This window comes from Sus scrofa, chromosome 10 (genome assembly GCF_000003025.6).
Source record: "Sus scrofa isolate TJ Tabasco breed Duroc chromosome 10, Sscrofa11.1, whole genome shotgun sequence".
In the NCBI taxonomy this organism is placed as follows: Eukaryota; Metazoa; Chordata; class Mammalia; order Artiodactyla; family Suidae; genus Sus; species Sus scrofa.
Window position 1 is genome coordinate 56,100,255 of NC_010452.4, and position 24,901 is coordinate 56,125,155.

The 24,901-nt window shown below is 40.1% G+C and overlaps 1 protein-coding gene across 3 annotated transcripts in view; it reads right to left on the reverse strand.

The window, feature by feature from the left end:
* The window catches only part of ITGB1 (integrin subunit beta 1), a 52,216-nt gene that overhangs the window by 21,862 nt on the left and 5,453 nt on the right, over positions 1-24,901 (reverse strand). For all 3 annotated transcript variants that reach the window (XM_013980285.2, NM_213968.1, XM_021064065.1), the window contains 2 exon segments: positions 11,246-11,312; positions 3,718-3,803 (listed from right to left, as the gene is read on the reverse strand). In XM_013980285.2, the coding sequence (XP_013835739.1) occupies positions 3,718-3,803; positions 11,246-11,312 (153 nt within the window).

Below are 24,901 nucleotides of genomic sequence, written 5' to 3' on the forward strand. Positions count from 1 at the left end.
AAAATAAGCTAAAGTTTTCCTTAAAAGTATTAATACCTTTATTACTATTACTAGTAATGTATTACTTCAATAATACTCAGGACTGACCTATGTGTACATCTTACCCATTTCACATTCAAATTCAGAGTATCCACTCAAAGAAATTTCTTCAGTGAAATTATTTACTCACCATGGTCAACAGCCACTAGCAAGGAATATACACAAATATCAAATTTTTTTCCCCAAACTTTCCCTTAGAAAAATTCTTAGAAGCCTCTTGTATTATGAAGCATTTTCCTTCATGGCATTTTTGAATATTTTGAATATTTAAAACATCATACTAAATCCTTTTTTTAAGGTTCTTAAAAAGGAGACCAAGAAATTTAGCACAGATTTAGTAAGTATTCTTAGAGATTTAAAAAAAGTTTAGGTATTGGCTATTACCATAAATAAGGCTTTTAGAATTTAATACAGTAAGTGATTATATGACAGGGTCAAGAATGAATCTCCATATGGTAAATTAAAAAGTGTTGGAGTTCCCGTCGTGGCTCAGTGGTTAATGAATCCGACTAGGAACCATGAGGTTGTGGGTTCGATCCCTGGGCCTTGCTCAGTGAATTAAGGATCCGGTGTTGCCGTGAGCTGTGGTGTAGGCTGGCAGCTATGGCTCCGATTCAACCCCTAGCCTGGGAACCTCCATATGCCGCAGGAGCGGCCCAAGAAATGGCAAAAAAAAGACAAAAAAAAAAAAAAGGTAAGATTAAAAAAAAAAAAAAGTGTTAAAAGGCTATAATGTGTAATGTAGTGTGAGGTAAAATTTCTAGAAGTGACAGGATTTTTTAAATGTGTTATTTTTATCACATGACCAAGTACCTTAGTGAAATCAAAAACATTGCTGTTAAGATGTGTGAAAAGATTCTGATAGAACACTGTTAAACCAGCTATAACGGAAAAAAATAAAAATTGTTACATTAAAAAAAAGATTCTAAGTTTTTCATGAAATGTGAGGGGAAACAATGACATGTATACGTGTGTGTATCATTTTAAAATGTGTACTTATTAGGAAGAGACATTTAATTATTTCCTATATCCCCCAAATTTTCTATTTAGTTGGCCAAAAGTCTTTTTGAAAATCTTGAATTAGGAAAATGACGGAATGCCTTTTATTTGGGGTCACTTTATGTTCAGTTTTATATATTTGTTTATTAACTACCAATGTCATAACGCTGTACAAAGTGAGGATATTTAAATACAAAGAATACACAATAGTTGTGGTCACAGTTACTTTTTAAGGGAAACACAACACTCAATGAAAGCGTTTTTTGTACTTAGAAAAACAACTGGAAGGGAGTACAGTACCACACATCTGAGGGTTCAAAGCTGCGCTACTTTTGGAGTTCCCGTCATGGCTCATCAGAAACAAATCTGACTGGTATCCATGAGGACGAAGGTTCGATCCCTGGCCTCGCTCAGTGGATCCAGTGTTGTCATGAGCTGCGGTGTAGGTCGCAGACGCAGCTCAGATCTGATGTTGCTATGGGAACCTCCATATGTCGCGGGCTTGGCCCCTCCCACCCCACCCCCCAAAAAAAGAAGCAAGCAAGCTGCACTAGTTTTACATATAATCATACGTAAAATGCTGCCAAAGCACAGGGGCCTAGAGCACCATTCACTTCCAGATACTAGCCACTCCAGAAAACTAAGATCACAACACCCAAGCAAAATTTCACTAACATATCCCAAAATACCTTTAATAATTTAAGGGTTGTGCCACAAAGATCAAACGCTAAATTATTGAAACAATAGTTTGGCCAGGATAACGCTAAACCCCAGATGAACAACAACCCTCATAAAATGGGTGTTGTTAACAACAACAGGTACCACTTATTAGAACATTCTAAATGAAACAGCTTTACATTCATTTAATTCCTGTTACAACATAAAGAAGGCAGATCATGCTCATTTTCCAGATACATCCAAGAGCTTGGGGACTTCCCATCGTGGCACAGCGGAAATGAATCCGAACCATGAGGTTTCGGGTTCAATTCCTGGCCTTGCTCAGTGGGTTAAGGATCCAGCGTTGCTGTGAGCTGTGGTATAGATCACAGATGAGGCTTGGATCTGGCGTTGCTGTGGCTGTGACATAGGCCGGTGGCTACGGCTCCAATTAGCCCCCTCAGCCTGGGAACCTCCATATGCCATGGGTGTGGCCCTAAAAAAACCAAAAAAAAAAAAAAAAAAAAGCACTGGAGGAGTTCCTGCTATGGCACAACAGGATCTGCAGTGGCGTCTCTGTTGCACCAGGATGCAGAATTGATGCCTGGCCCAGCACAGAGGGTTAAAAGATCTGGCAATGCCACAGGTTGCAATGCAGTTTGGATCTGATCCCTGCTCTGGAAACTCCATATGCCACATGGCAGCCAAAAAAGAGAATTAAAAAATGGCCAAAAAAAGAAAAAGAAAACCAAGAGTTTCAGTTATGTAAGCCTCAACTGAGACAAGCTCAAAGCACTCCCTATTTAATTCCAGAACACCATTTTTAGGAGAACAGAAAGTGCCAGTAGAAAAAATCTGAAATAACAAAACAAAAACCTCTCTTTTTGTCTTTTATAGGTCCAACCATATGACATATCTGATATTTGACCAGTTACACCCACAAAGCAGGCACCTAAATGTAGGGTCAACTGCCTGAGTGAAAACAAACAATAGGAGTTCTCACTGTGGCTCGGCAAGTTAAGGACCCAACACTGTCTTTGTGAGGATGCAGGTTCAATCCCTGGCTTGGCCCAGTGGGGTAAGGATCCGGAGTAACTTAAGCTGTGGTGTAGTCAAAGATGTATCTTGGATCTAGTGTTGCCATGGCTGTGGCACAGGCCCCAGGTGCAGCTCCAATTCAACCCCTGGCTTGGGATCTTCCATATGCCACAGGTGTGGCTATAAAAAGGAAGGAAAAAAAAAACAGTGAGACTTCAAGTTTCTGGTATTATTCACCCCATGAATACATTATGTAGCCTCTAAATGACTTCCCTTTATCTCCAGTTCTGACTTGGTATTCATCCGTTCAACATTTAGTAAGCTTTGCGGAAGAAGGTACCATGTTAAGCAATGCACAGAGATGACAAGAGTGAGTAAAATTTAAACCCTAACCTCAAATGGGCTTTGATTAGGATGCAAACCAAATCTACATTAGTTTTATTAAAACACAATTAGGCAAGCTAACTTATACCTCTCCCATCAAAAAAAAAAAAAAAAAAAGGAAACTATCTAAAATAGTCAAATGAAATGGCTAGTTTTTCGGGAAGCTGTCCAAAAGAAACATAATGCATGCCACAAATGTAAGCAACGTATGTATTTTTAAATTGTCTAGAAGCCACACTAAAAGAAAAAAAGAGGGGAAATTACTTTTAACAATATATACAAAATAGTAGCATTTCAACTTCAATGATTTTCTACATTACTAAGTCTTCCATCTCTGGTATGTATTTAAGGCTTTATGGCAATTCTCAGTAGAGACCACCCATACGTGTCTCAACTGCTCAGCACTGCCACACGTGTCCAGAGGCTCCTGTGATGGACAGCACAGCTCCAGACCATCACACGGTGTTATATGCGGAGCTGACCCTTATTCAGTAAACACCCATTAAGGGAAAAGTCACATCTAGCACTTCACAAGGATACAGTTTGGGGCAACATTAAATGACCAGGGAATAAATGAAAGGCTTGAGCAATCTTACTTACTGAATTTGTGCACCATCCACAATTTGGCCCTGCTTGTATACACTCTCCACATGATTTGGCATTTGCTTTTAAACATCTATTTTCATCTGTGAGGAGAAAGAATAGACCACTTTATTTCTAGTTTCGAGAAAAAAAAATAGTGAAAAATCAGGCTCACAGCAACAAATAATACATATGTTAAATATGAATACTATGAAATCTAGTTACTAAGCTGATTCAGACACCCTCCCCTCCCCCAAACAAAGAGGAGATTTGGGGTCATCTTGGCACAGAGAAGAGAGTTATCACAGGTAAACAGAGTTATCTTTCTTAATTTTCTACAGCAAAGACTAGGTACCACTAATCTATGCATTTGTCCTTTTTTTCAAAGGCATACTTTCAGGATCTCTTCTGTTGGATGGTCATCATTCTCAGGAGTTTTCTTACAACTAGATAAAGCATTATTTCTTTTCATTTAACTCTTACCACCACACCCATCCCCCCACCCCCCCACCAGACATCTTCATTTTAGTTTGTTAAATACTTTTTTTTTTTTTTTTTTTTGTCTTTCTGCTATTTCTTTGGGCCGCTCCCGCAGCATATGGAGGTTCCCAGGCTAGGGGTCGAACTGGAGCTGTAGCCACTGGCCTATACCAGAGCCACAGCAACGGGGGATCCGAGCCGCGTCTGCAACCTATACCACAGCTCACGGCAACGCTGGATCGTCAACCCACTGAGCAAGGGCAGGGACTGAACCCGCAACCTCATGGTTCCTAGTCGGATTCGTTAACCACTGCGCCACAACGGGAACTCCATAGTTTGTTAAATACTTTTTAGTACACATCCATCTTATCCACAACCTCTTGATTTTTCAGGTCTCTGATCAAAGTATGCCATGTATTTTTTTAAATCCATGTAAGGATCAGTTTGCCTACCACCTGGTAATTACCAATATGGATTTTCTCCAACGTATGTGTTCTAATTATAAACCTAGCATACGCTCATTACAGACTATTTGGAAAATAAGTAAAAGTATAAAGAACGAACAAAAATAGCAAGGAAGCATGCATATACAGACATTTAAATGAGGTTAAGAACATGTATTTTGTATACTACTTCTTATACCTAATCTTAATGTTTCATTACAAATTCTTCAAAAACATGGCTTTAATGATTACATTTTCATTGTTAATGTATCCTATTAAATGATAGACATGTTTACGTTGTTTTCAATTTCACAGTTCACACATGCCACATGAACCCTCTACATACACACACTCAGGCATACATATATATATTATATATATAATATACACACATGCACGCACCCACTCTCATGACCATATGCGCATATATATATATATATGTGCACCCACTCTGATGACCGTTCTTATAAAGTAAAACTCATTATTTCCTTATCACAGATTAAAAGAAACATGCTGAGTTGAAGACTTACTAACGTTTTTAAGACTCTGTACACACTAACGTCTCTCCAACAGTAATGTTCAAACACACACTGCCACAAGCAGTGTACATACCATTTCACCACACACTAAATAAGCACTTTTTATTATTAAAACAGTTGACTTCTAATGTGCCAATTTCTGCTGCACGACAAAGTGACTCATACATAAACTTTTTTTAATCTTTATATTATTTTCCATCATTGTCTATCCCAGGAGATTGGATATAATTCCTTTTGCTATACAAGACTTGTCTATCCATTCTAAATGTTATAGTTTATGTCTATTAACCCCAAACCACTGCACTCCCTCTCCTCTCCCTCTTGGTAATCACAAGTCTCTTCTCCATGTCTGTGAAGCTGTTTTGTAGATAGGTTCATTTGTACAGTATTTTATTGTACTATATTTTAGATTCCACGAATAAGAGATACCATATGGTAGGTGTCTTTCTCTTACTTCACTTAGTATGAGAATCTCTAGTTGCATCAGTTTTGCTGTGAATGGCATTACTTCATTCTTTTTTATGCCTGAGTAGTATTCCATTGAATATACATACCACTTCTTAAGCCATTCATCTGTCTATGGACATTTAGGCTTGTTCATAGTATTCTCTTATTTTTTTGTATTTCCAATATATCAGTTGAGATTTCTTTTTCATTTCTTATTTGGGTTCTCTTCTTAGTGAGTTTGGCCGGAGGTGTGTCGATTTTGTTTACTCTTTCAAATATCCAGCTTCTGGTTTTATTCTTTTTCTGGTTTTTTTTTTTAATCTCTATTTTATTGATTTCCTCTCCGATCTTTATGATTTCCTTACTTTTGCTGACTTCCTTACTTCTGGTTTTGTTTGTTCTTCTTTAACTAATTCTTTGAGGTGATAGATTAGGTTGTCGATTTGATATTTTGGGGTTTTTTTGAGGAAGGCCTGTATCACTTTGAATTTCCCTCTAAGAACTGCTTTTGTGGCATCCCACTGATTTTGTATGGTTGTGTTTTCGTCGTCATTTGTCTCAAGGTACTTTTTAATTTCCTTTTTGAATTCCTCAATGACACACTGGTATTTTAGTAGCATAATGTTTAGTCTCCAAGTAGTCAGTTTTTTTCTCATTTCTTTTCCTCTGGTTGATTTCTAGTTTCAAGCCACTGTGGTCAGAGAAGATGCTGGAAATAGTTTCTGGAGTTTCTGTTTAACTCAGTGGTTAAGAACCCAACTAGTATTCACAAGGGTACAGGTTCAATCCCTGACCCAACTCTGTGGGTTAAGGATTCAGGACTGCCACGAGCTGCAGAGGTCACAGACATAGCTCAGATCCTGCACTGCCATGGCTGTGGCAGAGGCCGGCAGCTGCAGCTCTGATTTGACCCCATGTGCCACAGGTATGGCCCTAAAAAGCAAAAATAATCATTTCTGTACTCTCAAATTTGTTGAGGTTAGTTCTATGCCCCAGTATGTGGTCAATCCTAGAGAATGTTCCATGTTCACTTGAAAAGAATGTGTATTCTGGGGCTTTTTTGGATGTAATGTCCTAAAAAAAATCAATTAAGTCTAACTATTCTACTGTGTCATTCACGATCTCTGTTGCTTTACTGATTTTCTCTCTAGAGGATCTGTCCATTGATAGGAGGAGGTGTTAAGTCTCCTACTATTATTGTATTCCCATCAATTTCTCCTTCTATGTCTATTAGCATTTGTTTTCTATGTTACAGAGATATATGTTGATGGTGTAATATCCTCTTCTTAAAATGATCCTTTGATCAACAGTGTCTGTCTTTATGGCCTTTGCTTTAAGGTCCATTTTGTGTGATGGAAATATTATGACTCCTATTTTCCTGTCATTTCCACTGATGTGAAATATCTTTTCCCATCCCCTCACTTTCAATTTATATGTGTCCTTTGCCCTAAGTAAGTCTCTTGTAGGTCACGTATTATAGGCTCTTGATTTTTTTATCCAGTCTGCCACTCTGTCTTTTGACTGGAGCATTCAGTCAGTTGACACTTAAGGTAATGATAAATAAGAGATATTTACTGCCATTTTAAACCTTACTTTCCAGCTGATTCTATGTTTCTCCTTTGTTGTTTTTGTTGTTGTTGTTTTTGGTTGGTTGATTTCCTTTTATTTGATGCTTGTGTCTTCTTTTTGGTTTTTGCGAATGTGTTGTTTGGTTTGATTTTGGCTGCCAGGCTTTTTTTTTTTTTTTTTTTTTTTGGTCTTTTTTTGCTATTTCTTGGGCCGCTCCCTCGACATATGGAGGTTCCCAGGCTAGGGGTCCAATCGGAGCTATAGTCTCCAGCCTACGCCAGAGCCACAGCAACGCGGGATCCGAGCCGCGTCTGTAACCTACACCACAGCTCACGGCAACGCCGGATCCTTAACCCACTGAGCAAGGGCAGGGACCGAACCCACAACCTCATGGTTCCTTGTTGGATTCGTTAACCACTGCGCCATGACGGGAACTCCCAGGCTTTTCAAGTATATTACCCCTTCCTTTATGTGCCAGCTTTAGACAGCCATTTAGGCTCAACACATTCTTTAAAAAATCTAGATGTTTTACTCTCCTTCCCCATTTTATGATTCTGATGTCCTGTTTTACATCTTCACATTTATCCTTTTGCTGTCCCTTGTGCTTACTGCTTTCACAAATAGGTGCTTTGGTTTTTTTTTCTCTTTTAGGTCTGTATACTAGCTTATTTAAGTGGTTACTTTCCAATTGTGATTTCCTCCATCCTGTATCTCCTCACTTCGTTCCCACTTTTAGAGGAAATTTTCAATTAGGATAGGTCTAGTATTGCTATATTCTTTTAGTTTTTATCAGAAAAATTCATTTCTCCTTCTATTTTAAATAATAATCTTCCTAGGTAGAGTATTCTAGCTTGTAAATTTTTCCCTTTCAGAACTTTGAATATATCTTGCCCCTCCGTTCTGGCCTGTAGTGTTTCTGCAGCTAAATCAGCTGATAGCCTTTTGGGATTTCCTTTGTAATTTATTCTTTTTCTCTTGCTCCCTTTAGAATCCTCTCCTTATCTTTAACTCTTACAATTTTTATTGTAAGATGTCTTGGTGTAGGTCTGTTTGGGCTCATCTTGCTGGGGCTCCTGTTTTTCCTCTGCTTATGTTTCCTTCCTTGGATTTGGGAAATTTTCAGCCATAATTTCTTCAGATATACTATCAATCTCCTTTTCTTTCTTCTCCTTCTGGGATCCCTATTACACATAGATTGGCGTGTTTCGGATTATCCCACAGATCTCTTCTATTTGGCTTTCTATCCTGATAGAATACTGGAAATCACCCAATCTTCCAAGTTACTTACTCAATCCTCTGATTTATTGATTTTGCTGTTCTAATGCCTTTAGCTCAGGTTTTGTCTCAGCAAATAAATTTTCTAAGTTTTCTTTGCTCCTTACATTTCCTAGTTCCTTTTTAAAGTGATCTGTGTTACTGTTGATATTCATTCTTAATTCCTTCAGTATTTTCATTATCTCTTTTTTGAACTCGGTCTCTGTTAGACTGCAGAGGTCTTATTTCGTTGTTTGCTTCTTCGGGGAACTGCCTTGTTCTTTTAACTAGAAATGGTTCCCATGCTTCTTCAATTTGCTTGTATTTTTCTTATTGGATGAGTTTAGGAAAAACAATTATCTACTGAGGTCTTGGAGAGCTATTTACATGCAGAAGTGCCCCTAGGTAGCTTGTGTGGGTTTACTCTATTTTTTTGGCAGGAGGGATGCATTTGGTTTGGATGCTTGCTGTCTCTTCCTTCAGTGTTAGCAGGCTGTTTTGTTTTTGTTTTTGGCCTTTTTAGGGCTGCACCTGAAGCATGTGGAAGTTCTCAGGCTAGAGGTCAAATCAGAGCTTTAGCTGCTGGCCACAGCCACACCAGATCCAAGCCATATTTGCAACTAGACCACAGCTCACAGCAACAATGGGTCCCTCACCCACTGATGCCAGGAATCAAACCTGCATCCTCATGGATTCTAGTCAAGTTCTTAAACCACTGAGCCATGACAGGAATTCCCTGTTATCCTCTTGATAGGGGGTGAGCAAGCACACAGCCTGCCCATGCTTCCAGGGAAGTAGGGCTATCGGGCAGCACCTTCAAGGCCATGCCTTGTCATCCGGTCCTTGGCAGTGGCAGTGCCAGTGCCCCCAGGGAGTTGGGCACAGTGCCCAGGGCCCTTGGCAGTAGCAGAGGTGGGGCATGTGCATTCCCAGGGAGGTGGGAATGAGCAGTGCTCAGTTGTGGGGCTCTCCACAGCAGCAACCCCTGGGGTTACTGGGGCAGCAGGTGGTGCTTAGTCAGGGGACCCTCAATGGTTGTGGCCTGTGTCCACCTCTGGAGCCCAAGATGGCTACCACAGTTTGCACCTGCCCCTGGAGCCAGCCCAAAAGGTGCCCTGCCGCTGGGGAGCCCTCAGATGCACAGAAAAAGAAGTCTCTATGGTGGTCCAGCAACTCCTAACAATGGCACCTCGCTTCTCTGGTTGGTCCAGGCCTCTTCCTACACTCCACTCCTTCAGCTGTGGTGCACCTCTCCCTGGCCCCCTCAGGCTGGTTCCATGCAGCCAACCCTAGTCCTCTCCCCAGAACTGACCTCCAAATCCCAGCCTCAGTGTCCAGCCCCAACTTGAGTATGACAGGCTGTGGTGCAATGGTACCAACTGTCTGTGTGGTTCTCTGTCTTGCCCTCCTCTGAGGTTTTCTCTGCTGCTTTGGGGCTCCCCTCCATCCCAGCTGACCTCCCCATCAGTTAGGTGGCCTCCCTGTCTGTCAATTCCTTTCCTCTTTCACAGCTCCTTCTCGTCCTGATTCCTTTCTTCCCCCTCTTCTTTTTTCCTTTTGTTCTACCCAGTCATATGGAGGTTTTCTTGCCTTTTTTTTGAAGTCTGAAGTCTTCTGCCAGTGTTAAGTAGATGCTCTGTGCAAATCACATACTTTTTTTTTTGATGTGTTTGTGGGAGAAGGTAAGCTTCACATTCTACTCCTCCACCATTTTGATCCCAGATCAACAAGTGCTTTTTAAATGCAAAGTTTTTTCTTTTTTATACTCATTTAACAGGTATAAATAAAAACATCAATTGTTGGTTATTTACGGTTTCATTTTCTTCCACATTTTTACTGACCATTTCCTTCGTAAATATGTTACATCTTTTGCAAACTTTTCTGTTACCACATTCATCTTTTTTAGGCGGGGGGGGGGGGGGGGCGGAATCTCTGTACATGTGATGAAATCAAACCCTTTTTAGCTTCTCATTTTGTTGATGGTGTTTGGACATATAGATATTGTGGGTTATATTGGTTTTATGTAATTTAAAATTGTCGGCAATTTCCTTTATGGTTTCTTTCTTCATTTTTCTGCGTGGTAAGTTCTTTCTAGTCTAATATCAAGCATCTGTTCTAGGCAGTATATTTTTTTGAGGTTTGGAGAACAGAATTAAATATCCATTATTTCAGATGTGGATGCACTATGGTTTATAACAGAATTAAATATATTTCCAATTTTACTTTTCATTCCTATTCTATATGATACCAAGATTATGTAAGCTCAAAGAGCAAGAATATCCTCTGGAAAGCCAAGTATTCCTGCTTTCACTTTTTAGTGAAATGTAGAGGAATGAATAGTTCATAATCTATACATTGACTTTATTTCCTTCTAAAGATGTCACATGCCCCTGCTTTTTCTATGCTCACTTACACTACTGTATCCCCAAAGATCTCTGTGTAGTGCGTTCTGTTCCGACGGACACTGTAGGTAGCAAACGGGGACCCCAAGAAAGGACCTTGCAGGCACTGGGAGGAAGTGCCCTGCCTCTGATTCTGAGCAGTGGGACCACTGCAGGGCTTTCAGCATGACCTTATTCAGTTCCCCAGGAATCCAAAGCGGCTAAAAAAAATGGAGTTCCCTTGTGGCACAATGGGTTAAAGGAAGGATCCAGCATTGTCATTGCAGCAGCTTGGAATGAGCTGGAACCCTGGCCCATAAACTTCCACATGCCACAGGTGCAACCAAAAAGAAAAATAAAAAATAAATAAAATGGTCAGAAAGTGATAGAAGATAATGAAGTGACAAGACAGGTAGGAAAATTCTTTTTTTACCTGCTTGGCCAAACACATAGCAAACTGAACTGATCAGTCCAATCCAGAAAATCAGTTGTAAATTCATCTGAAATATAAAATGTACAATGTTACATTATAAGGAACAACAGTACGAAAATGTACTAATAAGCACAATCGTTCCCACTCACCTTATCTACTGATTTTATAAATGTAATGCCTCTCAAAGCATCTCCTCCCCAACCCTTCTCCACACCCATCACCCACTTCTCTCCCCAATACCTCAGCTTCCACTCCAAATTCCCAGAATCCACTCTAGCTTTTCTGCAAATCAAACATCCTTTAATATATAATTAACAGTGCTAAAAAAAAAAGAAAAAAAATTCAAGTATTCCTATACCTAAAAGCTGTTAATATTAAGTCTCTGTCCCACAGAATCTCTACTACCTCCCATAGCTCCTGCGGGGCCCAAGAGCCATATCCAGATGCCTCAATTACTTCTACACTGAATGGCAGTTTAAGTGAACCTGTCAAAATCCCCACCATGTCAGCCCCTTGCTTATAATTTCAATAGCTTTTATTTCTTCTTAGACTAAGACCAACATCCTGCATGAGGCCCCAATTCACTTTTTTGAGTTTGATCTCCTACAACTATTTTTTTTTTTAAAGGAAATCAACTTCTATTCAGGGAATCAGTAAAACAGTTCAATTTACTATACTTTCTAGATCTACAAACTACACAAAAGTGAGGAAGCAGGGTACTTCCTCCAAAAATGAGGAAAAGATTAGTTTACCTTCTAGAATCTCTAAAGAAAAATTAAACACCTGTACATTAAACAGTATACTCCAAACTCCAATCATTAGGTATACAACTATTTTCTGTGAATCAACGTTTCCAGGATATTCCCCTGTGGCCCAGTGGGTAAAGGATCTGGCACTGCTGCCAGCTGCAGCACAGGTCACAGCTGCTGCACAGGTTCGATCCCTGGCCTGGGAACTTCCACGTGTGGCAGGTGTGGCCAACAAACAGACAAAAAGTTTTCACAGCTTTAATCTATACCTCACCAGAGTTGGTCAAGATAGCTACTGCCTCAGGTCACTGACACTACCCCTTAACTACTTATTGCTCTTGGACTAGCAGCCAGTCTAACAATTATGCATAAACATCTGCTCTTTCCACAAGAACGCCAAAAAAAAAAAAAGGCAGATATAACACGCCCCAAAGGTTAGTTTTACTACTTATCAAAGAAATACAAATTAAAGCAATATAAAGTAAACTAGCAAGGGGTGAAAAAAAGTTTTTTAACCCAACAAAACAACAATAAAAACTTACTGCAAATGGCCAAACGAAACCAGAGATGGCTTTGTAAACTGCTATAATTCGGGGGTTAATTTAACAATCTACATCAAAAACCATTAAAAATATTTCTACCCTCAGACTTAGTAAACCAGCTTCTAGGAATTCATCCTAAGAAAATAATTTAAATATAAAAGTAATATTTATATATTTATATTTAAAATAATTTAAATATAAACAATACTTTCAGTATAGAACTCCAGCATAATTACAATTAAGCAAAAAACACCAATGTCCTCTATCAATGATAGGGAAAGGGCTAAGTACATCAACTTGGACTACTAAAGTTGAAAGAATAAAATGCAGGGACATTATAGAATAATTCTGGATGCAAGAATACATTAATGTTACAGGTATGTAAAAATGACAGTATATAAACATATAATGTAACCAAGGCGTCTTGAAGATGACAGTTATAAGCATAATATAAAGACAACGGGTTCGACTGTTTTTAAATTGCGTTTTCTTCTTTTCTCTTTCTTAGTAAAAACAATTATGACAGGATAACTACATGGAATTTTTTTCTCTCCTGGTAAATTTCCTTTAATAAGAAATGAATATTTCGTTACTTTTTTTTTTTTTTTTTTTTTTTTTTTTTTTGCTTTTTAGGGCCACACACGTGGCAAATGGAGGTTCCTAGGCTAGGGGTCCAATCAAAGCTACAGTTGCCGGCCTACACCACAGCTGCAACAACATCAGATCCGAGCCATGTCTGTGACCTATACCACAGCTCACGGCAAGGCCGGATCCTTAACCCACTGAGCAAGGTCAGGAATCGAACCCGCAACCTCATGGTTCCAATCAGATTCATTTCCACTGCGCCACGACGGGAACTCCAAAATGAATCTTTAAAAAAAAATAAACAAAAAAACATCGTCCCAGGATACAATCCCATAGCTCCAAGAAAATGCTTTAAAGTTGTGTTCTAGGCACCCCTGGGATACTTGGTTATCCTCATCTGTCAAATGCTGTTCTTGTTTTCTGCTGTTTTCCAGGGAAAAGCAAGTAACTTGCAGTCATCCCCTCTGCAACTGTGCTCAGAGCAGCAAGTTCTGTTATGCCAGTTTTGCTTACGTTATCACTTGTGACTGCATCCAAAAGCACCAACAGAAGCTGAGAGTCACAGAAGCGTGAAATGCCTGACAGTTCACCTTTTAAGGCCTGGATAAAAGGGTCAATGTGTAATAAATCCATGCAGACTATGATTCAAAGCAATTCAAATAACGTTATCAATTCCAAAGCTATGACTAAAAGGACCTGGAACAGTAAGACACCCAAAGAAATGCATGACTGTGATAAATGGAGCATCTGGGCAATTTCTACACAAGAGAACAGCATAAATATTTGTTCCATATATGGACTGAAGCATGTCTTTGGGATACAACTCGGGCCACTTTAAGGACCACTACACCACCCTGTGAAACCTTTAAAATATACAACTCAAGAGAATCACCATTAGCGGTTAGTAGGGAGCGGGAAATGTTTCCTAATATTGTAAGGTCCCACTGCTTTAAAAATACTACTTTATCACACTTTTCCTTCTATAAACCCTGACCCAAAAATCAGCCTTCTGAAGCCGCTTCCTCTCTCCGCCCCCCCACCTCAGAAGAGCTCTGACCCCAGAAACAGGCAGCCTGGGACCAGGGGCAGCCACCATGGAGGGCAGCTCTGGGTCAGGCAGCACTCCTGTGCTCAGCCAGGCTTTCTCCCCGGGAAACAGGAGCTATCTCACGACAGAAGATAAGAGCAATCAAGGATAAAGAAAAGCCATGAGGTCAAGGAGACTGAGAGGAGAGCAGGTAGAAGTGGGAAAGGGCACCCAGAGCTCTCTACGCTCCAGGAAGCCCCCAAGGAAGCGCTGGTCCAGGGGTCCCCCCAGGCCTGAAAACTGCCAGCTGGGGAGCTAGGGCCTGTGCCTGCTGAGAAAGGCGCCCCGAGGAGTCCCCCCCGAGGAGCACCGCACACAGAGCAGTTGGGGAGAGGCCTGCAAGTACTGTCCTAATCCCAACTTTCATCATCTTCATCATCAGAGGTCTAGAAATAGCTGTCTGCACAGGTCTCCACCTTGTAATCTCCTACTCCCTCCTCCCCCTGCGTAACTGGTATCGCTTCCTACCTTGCAGGTGAAAACCGCTCTTGCAAAAACTTTCCAAGCCCTATCCCACTCTCTGCATTCGTTCGTTCATTCATTCAAGCTTCCTGACTGCCTACCACATGTACCCAGGAGACACGTCAGTTCACTACCCACAGAATTCACGCAGCAACACTGACCACATCTCACCATCCTCTCCTAACACGCTCTAGTCCCGACTTACTGGCTCCCCCACCTCTCTCGAAGTTCCTTGGATAACTCTGTCAGGTTCTGTGCCCCACCTGGAGACACAAAGATCACTCTCTCATGGAATTTTCAGTTCAAAGACGCAAAGACAAATAATTACAATGTGGTATGACCGTTTCTTTATTGAAGATAAGGACAAAGTGCGCCGAAGATGACAAAATCTGCCAGGGCAAGTTCAAAGGCTTCGTGGAGATGTCAATGTTTCAGGTTGAACTGCAATTCTGCAGGGAATAGGCAGGCGATGGAGAGAAACATTCCAGGCAAAAGGTCTGCACAGGCAAGGCCACAGAGTCCTGAAAAGAACTGTAATAACTCCTCTTCAGCCTTATGTCTACACATGCACGTTTCGCTGACTCCCCCTTCAAGCTGGAATTGACTTGCTCTATCTTTACAGAAAAAATAAAAATATATACTTATACATTATTGGTAGATTAAATCTGGTTGGTGGGATGACTATTTTATCGCTGTAATTTCCTACAATAAGAATTATATTATGTTAAAATCTTAAAACATCATAAAGGTCAAGAAGAATCTTAACATACTTAAGTATTTCTGGGACTTCAATTGTAAGTTGGAAATAACAGAAACGAAGACCAGCAAGGCAGGAGGTTACAGTCAGGCTACAGAGAGCTTTAAGTGCCATTCATGCTGCAAGAGTTTGGATTCTATTCTACGTGTAGCAAGGAAGCTGGAAAAAAATGGTGCAGGGAAGTAACATGACAACACACATGTAGCAGAAGGATCTGTGGGATAGAGGATGAATGGCAGGACAGAAGTACTACTGGCCAAGTACAAACTTATTGCCAAGGTTCCAGAGCAACAACGGACAAGCAAACAAAGGAGTGATCAGGACGGATCTGAGGGTTGCGTAGAGGAAGACGTTTGCTTAAATAAGGAAGGGTGAGAAAGAAAGCAATCATCACTTCCAAATTGAAGAGGACAGGAAAATGGAGTTGGGGAGAACTTTTCAGTACTGATTTTGATTAAGAAATGTAGAATGTGAAATGCCTGTATGAAATCTAGGAAAGAAATCTACTGGGAAAGGAAGACCTATGGGTCTGGCTTTCAGGAATTCAAGGTTAGAGATACATACTCCAGGGCTGTCATTACACAGAGGCAATAACATCATGAAGATGGATGAGAATGGGAAGAAAAGAACACTTAGGAGAGCTGTGGGTAGACCTGAGAGTCAGAGAGACTGCAGCCAGGACCCTTGGAGCACCAGGGACGTGTTACCCTAAACAGAAGTACACACCTTCCTCTAAGTCAGGCAGAGGGGAAGAAGAGTTCACACATGACAGCTTATGTTTTCTACTGCAAGAGGAAGCAACGACAAGTGCTGGGAGGCTGAACAAAACTAAGAAGATGCAATAGGACTAGCGAACAATGCTGAGGGCCCAGCAGGTACTGGACACCCTAATCTATAAAGGCACATTTCTAACACTGACCTCATCTAAAACTACACCAGTTAATAAGTGTCTGCCCTGACACCTTAATAGGTGTCAAGAACACAAGGCCTTACTGTGCCATATTCAGTTACAGGACCTAGAGGTACTTGGTAACTGAATACAAAAATCAATACAAATTACAAAAATCAATGCTCGAAATCCTTTGCTGAAACGTGGTAAGCTGCATACATTTTTCTTAGACATTATTTAGAAGACCAGGAAAGAAGAGTTTTTCAGAATTAGTTAACATGCAAACCCTCTTTAAATAGCAGTTACTGTAAATACCCTAGGGACAAAAATTTGCAATTCACTTAAGTATATGCAAGCCGATTTATAGCTAGATATAAAATGCCTTGTGCTCCAGGCTCTTGTACATTATGAACCAAAATTCATTTACACATCCGAACACACATAAACATAGACACTGAAATAATACATATACTCAACTATAAGGCCAAACACTCTCCGACATAAGCTGCAGCAACATCCTCTCAGATCCACCTCCTAGAGTAATGACACTAAAAACAAAAATAAACAAATGGACTTAATCCACATACTGGTTGTTTATTAGCACAAAAGCCCAAATTCTTTAGAAATTCTTATAGAAATACTCAAATTGCTGAAACTACCTCCCATGGGTCCTCAGACTCCAATTTGAAATAGCTGAATTAATTCCATGGTTTGCAAATCAAGTGCAGAAGGAAGAGGGCAAAGCAGTGGCAGAGCTGATAAAATGTCAACAGAGAAAAGGACAAAGTCAAAGGCCTAGAGATGAGGACGCAGGTGAGAGAAAGGGGCTCGGGAAGACGGGGGAGGGGAGGCAGTGCTGGGGAAAAGGTCTACGTAAGAAGGCAGCTATGGGAACTGGTTTTGCTGGGGGTCCCTTCCCAAAATGGAGCCTCACACAAGAGTAGCTGTGCAGGCAGCTTACTCAGAAGGTGACCTGGGGACAAGAGAGATGCTGAAAAGAGTGAAAACTAAGAAGAGAAGGCCAGCACCGGGGCATTTTAGCTACCACAGTGGGTGCCTGGGGGCTTGGTCTTAGAAGTTTGGAGAAGATGGAGTTCCCGTCGTGGCGCAGTGGTTGACGAATCCGACTAGGAACCATGAGGTTGCCAGTTCGGTCCCTGCCCTTGCTCAGTGGGTTAACGATCCGGCGTTGCTGTGAGCTGTGGTGTAGGTTGCAGACGAGGCTCGGATCCCGTGTTGCTGTGGTTCTGGCGTAGGCTGGCAGCTACAGCTCCGATTCGACCCCAGCCTGGAAACCTCCATATGCCGCGGGAGCGGCCCAAGAAATAGCAAAAAGACCCAAAAAAAAAAAAAAAAAAAAAAGGAGTTTGGAGAAGAGCATACAGTTCACCCTCTGAATCTATGGGTTCCATCAGTGGATTCAACCAAAATATGGATGGGGGAAAAACTGTTTTGATTCTAAAAAGTTCCAAAAAGCAAAACCTGAATTACCCTGCACAGGCAACTACTTACATACTACTTGTAATAGGTTTTAGAAGTCATCTAGAAGTGTCTTAAAAGTATGCCTGAGGATACACACAGGTTGTATGTAAATACTACACCATCTTATTCAAGAGCATCCGTGGATTTGGTTGCAGGGGGTTCCTGGAACCAATGGCCCTGGAATACCGAGGGATGACTATAGAACGCGTGTCCAAAGGATTTAATGTTCATCAGGTCTAGTCTCCATGCCACAGGTAAGAGTCTGCCCCAGGGGCATAAACTCCCCACACTTCTAAGAGGTGCATCTGCCCAGAGGCTGCTGCCAGCTTCTCACCCCACACACAGACAAGACAGCTTGTGGGAAAAGAGAGAAGCGCCTGAGGCAAGATCCAGTCAGCCAGAGTGAGTCACAGACTGCTGCAAGCAAAAGCAGAGGAACCAGAGGCCAGGAGGAAGTGAGGACAGAAGAGATTTCCAATCCAGCGCTCAAGAAAACTGCTAGTTTAGAGTGTGAGAAGTATCCCCTGGATGAACTCCTGAGCCCCCTCAATGACAGCAAGAACTGGGGAAGGGATTTAAGTCAGATGGTTCACACAGACACATATACATATGTGAACACAAATAAACAATCTTCGTTTAAAAGATTTAGTAGTTAACACATAATGCAGCTCCCTCTCATTCACCACAGATGTGTACAGCTGACCTGCCTCATGAACTGTCCTCTCCTAGAAGTCATTTCCCCATGTCCTCAGCACCCAGCACAGTATCTTAACACTTACTAAAGAAGCTAAAGATAACTGCAGATATTCTGAGGTATCAAAAAGAAAGTAAGCTTAACAAAGGCAAGCAGAGAGCTGTGCCCACCACTTTTTACTAAGGCACAGCTCAGAGCTCAGGCTGTGGAGCCAGATGCCTGGACTCAAACCTCTGGTCAACTCCTAACTAACTAGGTAGGTGATACTAGCGAGTTATTCAATCCATGCCTCAGTTTCCTCATCTTTAAAATGGGCACAGTAGTTCCCACCTTAAAGCGTTATGTGAAGTTTAAATGAGCTGTAAATACGAAACTTTTAAAACTGCATCCAGCACTGGCAACTGCTATTTAGATAGTACTTATTAATACTATTACAACGAGAGCTCAGCAACAACTTCCTTGAATAAAGAAGTAACTATGTTTGAATGTTCTGCTTTTTTTCAATCATAATTATAATCAGAAAACTCTGGACTGACCCATGTTAGGTCAAACACAAAATATGGAAAAAAGAATAAAGTGTAAGGGTTAGAAAGAACACAACTGCAAAGAATAGATTAATGTTATTTTTATAGCCATTCAAATATTATTTTGATACAATATCATGGAATTCCCTGCTGGCTCAGTGGGTTATGGATCTGGCGTTGTCACTGCAGTGGGCCAGGTTGCTGCTGTGGTACAGGTTTGATACCTGGCCCAGGAACTTGCACATGCTGCAGCATGTCCAAAACAAACAAAACCCTCATGCTGTATATATAAGGTTTAATCAGATGCCATTATATTAATCAGATACCAATTCTCATGCTAAGTGTAATTAATGATTATAGGTTCCACATTTTAAAAGGATTATTCTTTATTATATTATTATATAATTCTAACAATTATATTTTAACAATTTGTATATAAAATAATAAAAGAGGCAAAACCTCAGTGTTTTTATTACTACATCAGATAGAATACAGATATTTCTGAATGTTAGTAGCATGAACACCTTAAAAAAAGACCAGGATAGAGGATAACAAACCTAATACAAATAGTACTAAGGAAGAACGACTTGAGGCTTCTTTTGTCATGGAGAAGCAAACCTGGGGAGGCTAAAAGGAGGACACTGCCCTGAAAAGACACAGTAGGAATTTGGATCAAAAGGCTCTGTACCAGTTTGGTTCATTCAGGGACTGCTGCTCACTGAGGATGATCGGAAAAAATGGAAATCTGTTCATTTAGAGGCCAGACAAGGCACGAAACAGGCACAGATGAGTAATACAATAACTGAGCTTTGATGGTTTAAGACACTTTGAAACAAAAAGGTATCCTACTTTTACTTCAACACCTTCAAATGACTATAATAATAGCTAACTTATCTTCTCCAAGTAACTCTATGAGGTTGGGAATGATAGTCTTTGTTTTATAGATGAAGAAACCAAACTACAGAGGTTAAATAGCTTCTGCAAAGTCGCACAGGTAGAACTGAAACCAGACCATCTCAATCCTGAAGCTATGATCTCAATAAACTACAATTTTTTGAAGGCCTACTCAGTCACTACTTAAAAAAAAAAAAAATCCTTCTACTGTTAGAACTGACTCATAGCAGAGACATGGGAAGGACATAAAATGTCCTGTTTCTTTCTTAGTCCTTCAAAGTGAAGCGAGGCCAACAAAAGTTATTTTAATTTTGAAATTTCATGAGTATACCCACAGGTTATGCTCTTACTCCTACAGAAGCATTTCAACCTCACATCATTTCTTACTATGTTTAATTTTATCCAAGGGGTCATAATTCATTCCTTGAACAAGAAATAATCTCCCACTCCTCTCCCAATTTCATTTTAGTGGTGAACAACCTCAAATATGCGCACATGTCCCCCTTGTCAAAAGCTGTATAGAATCATTTTAATCTCCACTGTAAAGTCATGTTTACTCAAGGTTAAACGTGGTTTTGAGCTGTTCAGGCTTTTAAAGGCACACTTATTATTCATTAATGATTTTAACAATCTGACAACTCATCTGGCATTTCTCTTTACACTTACAGATAAAATCTTTAGAAATTTTATATGTTCTTTATTTGTAGAAATCAAACCATTTCACTTTAGAGAAAAATTACTTTTCAGAAAATGTAGTGAGTTAATTTACTTCAAGTTTCAAAATGAGGTGCCCAGAAGCCAACAATGCCCCAAAGGACATAGTACAAAAAGAAGTCATCCATAAAAGACTTCTTCCTATGAAATCTTTGCACAAGTGCATATTTTTAGTCAATGCAACTGATTAAATTCAAGTCAACAAATATCTACTGCATATCTATCATGTACTGGACATATGAGTGACAAAGCTGGGACATGAACCCAGGCATGATTCAAAAGCTCAAGCTTTCAATATAAGTGGGTTTCTTTTTTTTTTTTTTTTTTTTTTTTTTGTCTTTTGTCTTTTTTTTGTTGTTGTTGTTGTTGTTGCTATTTCTTGGGCCGCTCCCGCGGCATATGGAGGTTCCCAGGCTAGGGGTTGAATCGGAGCTGTAGCCACCGGCCTACACCAGAGCCACAGCAACGCGGGATCCGAGCCGCGTCTGCAACCTACACCACAGCTCACGGCAACGCCGGATCGGTAACCCACTGAGCAAGGGCAGGGACCGAACCCGCAACCTCATGGTTCCTAGTCGGATTCGTTAACCACTGCGCCACGACGGGAACTCCATAAGTGGGTTTCTAATAAGAAAGTTTAAGAGTCCTCACCAGCCAAATAATCTCTTCCAGAGAAAAGAATTTGCTTCCTTTTTTAATGTCCTTTTTTGTATCTTTTCACCTTACTGGTGGGAAAGATTCAAATACCTACACTGAGATATATTATAAGCATCTTCTAAAAATAAAGCTGGATTCATCCCAAGTCTGTACCACCATCACTATTTTCTCTATCTGCTTTTAAAAGGAAAACAATAAACAGTCCAATAATGGATTAATATTTACAAATCAACACGGTCCAGAAAAGGAACACAGAGCCCAAACTGATAGCCTCAGGTAATTAACGTGCAGTTCATCCTGCTTCTCCCCACACAGAGCAAGCAGATGGGAGGGACTCGAGAGCCTGCTCTTCTCTATGCCATCAAATCTGAGGGTCAGAGTTGGGGATGAATTCATGCAGGGCAAGAGCCACCTCTCCCTTGCAGGGGAAGAACTACAACTCAGTATTTCTCTCCTCTCTGTCTGACAGGAAGAGGTGTGTGGTGGTGACCAGGGAGGTATTTATGGTCCAAATAAGAGGACAGAATGATGAACAAAACTTAGCAGAAAACATGAGGGGGGAAAAAGAGAGAATACGAAAGAGAGGAGGTAGAGTATGCCAAGAAAAAGATGCAACACCTCTCTTCAACTCCTTTTCCACCCACTGTGGTGGATAAAGAAAGACAACAGTAGTCGGAAGCAGAAAACTTTCTAAAATTCACTACTCCCACCCAGAAGAAAAAAAGATTGTTTTTGAGCACTGACCTTTCTTACCCAAAGACTTCTTACCCTGAGGCTAGTAAGTTCCAACTACAAAGGTCTGGCTGCTCCAAAGCTACAGGACCACAAAATAATTTGAAACCTCAGTACAGGGCTAATACTTTGAGAAAATTACAGACTAACAGACTGAAGACAAAATTCATGACTAGTGACTACTCCACCCACCTTCTCCAGGAAAATGAGAACATGGAATATCAATCATCACTACCCACCACCTAGTGCAAGGGAAAGATAAAGAATGACTATATATTGCCTTTTGGCGAATAAAAAGCCTCAAAGACAAGGATGGAAGTGAGGTTACAGAACTTAACTAGGCAAAATTTCTACAGCACAAAAAGTGAAAGAAAAAAAAAAGGAAAATAAATTCATTATGCTCTTCAAGGAATTTAGAAAATCTCAAAAAGATCTGATAGGAATCAAAAACAGTAAGACCACGAAACTAGAGGAAAAAAAGTACAGAGCTAAGAAAGGAAATTTAAGTTGAAATCCTCTATAGATCTCAGAAACTTGAGAAACAGAATTAACATGATAGGAGGAGCAGGCTTGACCACAAAGAATTCAAAATAACTCAAGGAAATTAGAAACATTATGATATATCCAAAAAACAGACGAGGGCAAACCACCACCATCTCCTCCCCCCATCAAAAAGGTTATGGCCTTCACATGAGGATGGGAGGGGAATGAATTAAACATTAAATTCCAAAAAAATGGTGAAGGTATATACACACAAAACCTCAAAGACTCTAGAAAGATAGACTTAAAATACAAGCAAAAAACAAACACTTTAAACAAAGCTATTAAGGTATAAGATTAAAGCCTGATGGAAAATGAGCATGAAAAGTTGCCTGAACTCATTCAATTCTTCCCAGATACTCCCTCCACTCAAAGATAAGACATTACCCAGCAAGTGATACATGTCAAACCAGCCTAGGGAGCTGTTCCTTCTTTACACTTGCCTTACGCCTGGGATGGGAAAAGACGACTGTTTTGTTTCTCAACTGCTTTGGTTGAGAAATTTTACTCTGGGGCAAGTTTACAAAGATAACTATAAATTGAGCTAGCAAAAAAAAAGTAAACCATCCTAATTATGGTATCAACAAGCCCTTGAAAGCAAGATCTGTTCAAAGACAACCTAAGAATTATAAGTTATATTCCCTTGTGGAATTTTATCTACTCTTTATGTAGATGACTCCAAAATTCTTGACCAAAACTTTAATAAATTGACCATATTTTTCTAACATCTCTTCTCTGCTCTGTATTGGATTGGAACACAGTGCTGAGTATATTTCAAATATATATATAGTAAATGTCCTTTGATTAAAGACCTAAATATAAGACCAGATACTATAAAACTCTTAGAGGTAAACAAAAGGCCAAACACTCTCCTACATAAACCACAGCAACACCTTCTCAGATCCACCTCCCAGAGTAATGACAGTAAAAACAAAAATAAACAAATGGGACTTAATTAAACCTAAATTAAACTTTGTGCAGCAAAGACAAACCACATAATGGGAGAAAAAATCTGCAAATGAAGTGACTGACATGGGATTAATCTCCAAAATTTATGAACACCTTCTGCAGCTCAATACCAAAAAAACAAACAACCCCATCGAAAAATGGGCAGAAGATCTAAACAGACAGTTCTCCAAAGAAGACATACCAATGGCCAAAAAACACATGAAAAGATGTTCAACATCACTCATTATTAGAGAAATGCACATCAAAACCACGATGAGGCACCACCTTACACCAGCCAGAATGGCCATCATCAAAAAGTCTACAAACAGTAAGTGCTGGAGAGGGTGTGGAGAAAAGGGAACCCTATCACACTGTTGGTGGGAACATCAATTGGGGCAACCACTGTGGAAAACAGTATAGAAATTCCTCAGAAAACTAAACACAGAATTTCCATTTGATCCAGCAATCCCACTCCTGGGCATCTATCCAGAGAAAACCATGACTCAGCAAAGACACATGTACTCCAATGTTCATTGCAGCCCTATGTGCAATAGCCAAGACATGGAAACAACCTAAATGCCCAACGACAGAGGGGCGGTTAAGAAGATGTGGTACACATACACAATGAAGTATTACTCAGCCATTAAAAGGAAAGAAAGAACGGCATTTACAGCAACGTGGATGGACTTAGAAATTCTCATAAGCGAAGTCGGTCAGACAATGAGACACCAACATCAAATGCTATCACTTACATGTGGAATCTAAAAAAGGACACAATGAACTCTGCAGAACAGATACTGACTCAGAGACTTTGCAAAACTTATGGTTTCCAAATGAGACAGGTTGGGGGGGTGGGGAGATGCACTGAGGGTTTGGGATGGAAATGCTATAAAATTTGGTTGTGATGATCGCTGTACAACTATAAATGTAATAAAATTCACTGAGTAATAAAAAATAAAATTATTATTAAAGTATAAAATATATAAATATTTTAAAACCTATAGTAGAAATCAATTAATTCCTCATTTAACTCAGCACTAAGCTGGGAAGAGTATCTACCTTAGAATTGTTACAAGGGTAAAATATGACCATGAATATAAAACGAATACCTTTATAGTGACCTACAGACCATGGCTTACTTGATTACTGAATTTTCTTCTTGCTCTTCAGCTCATTCACTGACTTCTAAACAGAAGAACCTGAGTGACTAGGATAAATGGTTTTCAAACTTTTTAAACCCACCTTTTTTTAATAAGCATAACTCGATGCCCTATTGTGTTTGCTGTGTTCTCACACTACGACACAATACTAAATGCAGTTTTTAAAAATACAACCTCCACTTCCAATAATCAAATATGACCCACCACCATGCCTTTTGAGAAGCAATGAGATTACACAGG